Source organism: Ostrinia nubilalis, chromosome 1, assembly GCF_963855985.1.
Source record: "Ostrinia nubilalis chromosome 1, ilOstNubi1.1, whole genome shotgun sequence".
Classification (NCBI taxonomy): Eukaryota; Metazoa; Arthropoda; class Insecta; order Lepidoptera; family Crambidae; genus Ostrinia; species Ostrinia nubilalis.
In genome coordinates, this window is record NC_087088.1 from 4,561,453 (window position 1) to 4,566,980 (window position 5,528).

The following is a 5,528-nucleotide window of genomic DNA, read 5'->3' on the forward strand; positions in this document are numbered from 1 at the left end:
ACATTATTATAATCGGAACAAACTGACGAATATTCATCTCGATAAGATAAAACCAATTCGGATGGGTGCTTTTTCATATTGAGATAAATTACATCGATATTTCAGATTAGATACGTCTCTCTTCGGGGAATATTGTTCCTTTTGTTGCCACGCTTCATGAGTAGTGTGACTCAAAGTGAGCATGGTAAATTAAGTACGACGCTTATGTATTGAACACATTGCTGGTGTAAGTGAATCACATCATGCACTCGGCTGTCAATTTGTATAGTTCCTGCCAATAGACTTCGGACATTTCATACATAAGACATTCAATTTCCGACTGAAACTGAACTGTCCTAAGGATATCAACATTTTACTATACAAGTTCAAATCCCGTTATGTTTATAATATGTTTTTACGGTGCGTGATTGTAATAACAAAATATTAGTACCTACATAAAACTAATATTTTGTTATTACAAACTCGTAGGTAGGTATGTATATTTTACAGTTTCAAGAAACGAATGTAGAGAGTATAATTCCATAAATTGACATACATATTATTTTCAGATGGGTTTCTGTAAAATACCTCCAAAACACAGCACTCACGAAACTTCAAAATCCACGATTACCGTTTTTAAGACCCTTTCATCGGGTCATTGACCTCATTAAGTAGTTTCGCAGAAAAAACTGTCCCTTCAGGACCGTTGCTGCTAAGGTACCTATAGTGCCCTTAGAATTGTTCATGCGACATTAGACTTTAACGGTCTTATTCATAATAAAATGCTAATATAGGTTTAAAACCTACATTAGCTAAAACGTTTGATAGGCTTAAAACACTCTTATAAACCTCTGATAAAAAACGTTATTCATAATCGTTTATAAACCTTTGATAACTAAAACAGAGTTTAATATTTTCTTTCCACAGACTATACAAAAAGAATGAACGAAAACAGCTTTTTTGGTGATTTAACTTGATGGACCATGTAAAATCATAGACAAATCGCAGAAAAAAAAAACAAAAAATTGGCAGCTGTGACGTTTTACTTACTGACATTGACATTTGGCACGAAAATTTAATAAAGTTTTCGGTTTTTTCGATCAACTCCCAAGTTTTATCAAACTTTTATAAAACTTGGGATTGTATGTTCTGGATTCTGTACCTCTTACCCTGTACTCTGCAATAAGCTCTTACGACGACCCGGCTAGTTACATCGGATACTAATTATGTCCATGACGAAGGAGAACAGACCGCCTAAAAGGCAACGATCAGAAAACTGGTTGGAGGAAGATAAGGTAGTACTTATTTTTAGCCTGATAAAGTGCCTACTAATTTTTGTAGCATGGTTTTATTTATGTTTGACGCCTAGTGTTTGCTTTTCAGTATTTGCTGAAAGAGTTGGTGAAAGAAAGAGTAAATGCAATCGAAAATAAAAATACAGACACTAACACGAATAAACGGAAGGTTGCGGCTTGGGCTGATTTACAAACAACGTTGGTACATCTTTTGATTTCTGCCTTCAATATAAAATTTTGCCTTTACCTGTAATTCAAAATCCTGTCATTTCTTTTTCAGGTTTAATTCAATGTGCGCTGGTATGAACCGCTCCATTACCCAGTTAAAATCGCAATGGAGCCTCATAAAAATCAGTGCGAAGAAAGACAAGACCATTGCTAGGCAGGCTCAAATTAAAACTGGCGGTGGTCCACCATTATCAGTGCCTGACGATAGGGCTGATGATATAGCATCTTGGTTGCCCAATGAATTTGTAGTCGATGTTAACAGATTTGACTCGGACTCAAATAAAAGTGAATTAATTAACATTCAAGAGGAGGAATCAACTCAAAATACGCAAGATCAGGAATTGATAAATAATGAAGAAATCCAATATGAATTGGTGGTACTTGATGAAGAAATAGAAGATACACATGCTTGTACTACTAGAGGCATATTGGAAGATAAAGAAAATAAAAAAGTAGAGGCAAAAGAAAATAAAGCAAAACCTAATATTAAAGCACCAGCAATCAAAAAAAAAAGGAAACTGTTAAACAAAGAAGGCTTAATTGATTTAAGCAAAGTTAGGATTTCCGAAATTGCAGAAACAGAATCAAAATGCCGGATTGAACTGCATGAAGTTCAAATGGAAAACGAACGGAAGAAAGGGATAAACTTGGATCTTGAGCATCAATTATTACAGGAAAAACTTAAATATTACACTCACATTAATAAAGAATAATAAGTCTTTTGATGTTAAAGTTTTTCAAGTACTAACAGATTCTAAATAATAAGTTAGTTCCTCCCTTACTTCTGTTTGTTTTTAATTTGTATTTTATGCAGTTCCAATCCGCATTTTGATTGTGTTTCTGCAATATATTTAGACGGCTATGAATATGTTTACTAGTCATAACTTAATAAGAGTTTGAGATTACTATTAACTAGCTGTTGCCCACGACTCCGCCTGCGTAGACTACTATTTCTGTAACCTACAGGATCTGTGCATTTTTCCAGGATAAAAAGAAGCCTATATGTTATTCGAGACTATATAATCTATCTGTTTTAGCAATTTATTTGTTTATAAGAATTGAACTGTGATTTTTAGTAAGTAAGTTTAATAATTGTACTTAAATTAGTGATATAAAGTAAATACACATATGCCTAGTCACAAACATTCGCCTTTATAATAATAGTGTAAATTATGGTTATTTTGTTTTAAATGTAGAAGGTTGATAACCTCCGAATAGAAACGTTTATACTTAAGCAATTTCTTTGTTTTAAAGAATTGAACTGTGATTTTTAATAAGTAAGTTTGTTGAAACTAATTGTACTTAAATTAGTGATATAAAGTAATTTGTTTTGAATTTTTGCAGAATAATTGCTTTTTTAAAGAGAACTACAGGTTTTGTTTTTGTGATAGTAACAAATTGGACTGAAAATTGAAATACAGGTATTTTTCAATCAAATATTCTTTTTATTTTCATTAAGATGCCAGGAACAGTATCTGAAAAATTAAAATACAACATTTTCATGAACTCAAATGACATTACATAAAAGTAAATCGTTGGAATTTTTCAAAATGTATTTTAGTACCATTCAAAAATGTTGATTTATAAAATTTTGTAGTATCAACTGCGACCTACGCCTCAACAATGAAGGTCGGTTGTCGTGAACACTGTTCTCCGTCGAAAGTTGCGGAGTTACAGGGACCTGCTCCATATGTTGTTCTGAAAAATATTATGAATTTGTCAACATTTTGTCATAAAGATTTGTATTCCTTATGTACAGTCAAATTGATAACATTTACCTAACAATGTGTCATTCATATCAATGGCTATATTATGTAATACAGCCAATGCTATGATCACAGCTTTTCCATTTTGGAGGCTTACTGGTAAGCCATGGAGTAGGCATTGGAACCGCTGCTTCCACACCCCAAAACACCTTTCAACAGTGTTCCTAGTTGAGATGTGAGCATTATTGTATGCTTCTTCTTCTGGACGACTAGGCCTTAAAATAGGTGTAAATAGATATGGCAGAAGAGGGTAGCCCGAATCGCCAATAAGGCGTCCTCTAAACTGCCTATCCTCAAATCGTTGTTTTATATTGCTCTCCATAAAAATTCGACTGTCATGTGTACTGCCTCGCCATCTAGCCACTATATCCATTATTTTGAGGTCAGCATCACAGACAACCTAAAATAAAAAAAACAGTATCCTGTAGGTAATCCATCCAATAATATAGTGTTGAATGTTGCTAAAATTTAGATCATACAAAGTAAAAATTATAGACATTATTAAAACAAATCTTTCTCTGTTGTAAACTGTATAAAATCAAAATATATTTTACCTGAACATTCAGGGAATAATAGCCTTTTCTATTAATATAGTACTGGGCCATGTCACCTCCGGTTTTTTTAATTTTAATGTGGGTGCAATCTATGGCTCCTATCACCCCAGGAAAATTTTTAATTGCTCTAAATTTGGCACTAATTCTTTCCTGCTCTCCTATAGTGATAGGCATTTTGATGAAGGAATTTGCCTTATTCGCGATTGCATGCGCGACTCTGGCGCATATCCGGCTCACTGTCGGCTGACTTAGGCCATGGAGGTCACCAGCATCATCTTGTACCTGAAAATGTATGAAAATAATTATAGCAGCCACGACAAAGGGATAAAATAAAACACTTTTTTGTGCTTACCTCACGACGTCCCCAACATCTTATGGCCACTAAAACTTGCAGTTCAGGACACGTGCCACCACCTCTAGCGCTCTGAACCAGATCATCTTCCACCAAATCTATGATGGTGCGCACTGTGTCCTTATTGAACCTATATTTTATTTTAAAATTTAGGTCCCGCAAATCGAATGGGTTGCTTCGTTGGCGGTAGAGCTTTCTACGTCGCGCTGGGTCGGCATTATTGGCTAAATGCACAATTGCATTTATAGCATTCATTTTCACAAGCAAGGATCACAGCAAGGATATTTTGAATAAATAAACCAACGAAGTGACATTCATATGAAATGACATTTATAAAAGTTAGGTTAAAATAGGTTTATTAGAGCTTTAAACAAGGCCCGAGCTCTCGATAACTTATCACACAGTTATAAGAGGATTTTAGCGCTAAATGACGATTATGAATAACAATTTTTATCAAACGTTTTATAAACCTCTAATAAGCATTTGATAAAATGTGAAAAATGATTATGAATAAGACCGTAAGACTTTATAAATAAGAGTCTGTTTTTTTCATTGGTTCCCTTAGCGGGGGTGAGAGGGGTTTGAAATATGGTCCACATGTGACGGCGCCTGCGTCGCTTTGTCTTCATGAGAATGTCTGATTCATTGGCTCTCCCGTGTCTGTATTTTTTAACTTATAAGTTGAATTTCAGTTAAATAATTTACTTCTGACTCATCTAAGAGGACGGCTCTTTTGAATCTCAATATCAAAGTGGATATTTGCTTGAAATATGGAAATAGAATAAGAGAGCAATAGGAATTTTTCTGCAAAAATTATAGTTAGATTTTCTGGTCGAGCTTTAAGAAGCTTGGAAGCACTACAAAATTGAATAAAATTAATAAGATTGTCTCTATACAAACCTAGAAGGGTAAACTAGTCGAAGTAATAGCGATGCATCTCATACTCTTCTAAATTTTAACAAATTTGCTGATTTGTAAAAAATGCCCCAATCACAACTCATATTAATGGTTCCTTTCCATCACTCACTTCATATTCTTTTAAACTTTCATGATCACTAATTGACGGGATTGGAAATATCGGAAACTAAAAATTAAGGTACATGGTAGCAATCCTGTCAATAATAATAAAATTATAATCATTGTCACTTACTTCATTGAGTCATCGAATATTAAAATAGTTATTAAATTACTTACATCCGAGTATGTACTCACGGCTTGACGTTTCGGCTGCTTTCTTTATTTTAGTTGAAAGAACGCGAAAGTTTAGAATCATCGAATATTAGTTTTCTAATGAGAAATAATAAGATTCCTAAAAGCTTGTAATTTTGGTATTTGTTTCAATACTTTGTTGGCG

At 33.8% G+C, this 5,528-nt stretch overlaps 1 protein-coding gene across 1 annotated transcript; it reads right to left on the reverse strand.

The window, feature by feature from the left end:
* Positions 1 to 3,068: 3,068 nt before the first annotated feature.
* Positions 3,069 to 4,694, reverse strand: LOC135075130 (putative nuclease HARBI1). Its single transcript, XM_063969479.1, has 4 exons — positions 4,175 to 4,694; positions 3,823 to 4,104; positions 3,281 to 3,668; positions 3,069 to 3,200 (listed from the first exon to the last, which is right to left on the reverse strand). Exons 1-4 carry the CDS (start codon positions 4,427 to 4,429, stop codon positions 3,070 to 3,072), a joined length of 1,056 nt encoding a protein of 351 aa, XP_063825549.1. The 5' UTR covers positions 4,430 to 4,694; the 3' UTR covers position 3,069.
* Between the last annotated feature and the right edge of the window lie 834 nt (positions 4,695 to 5,528).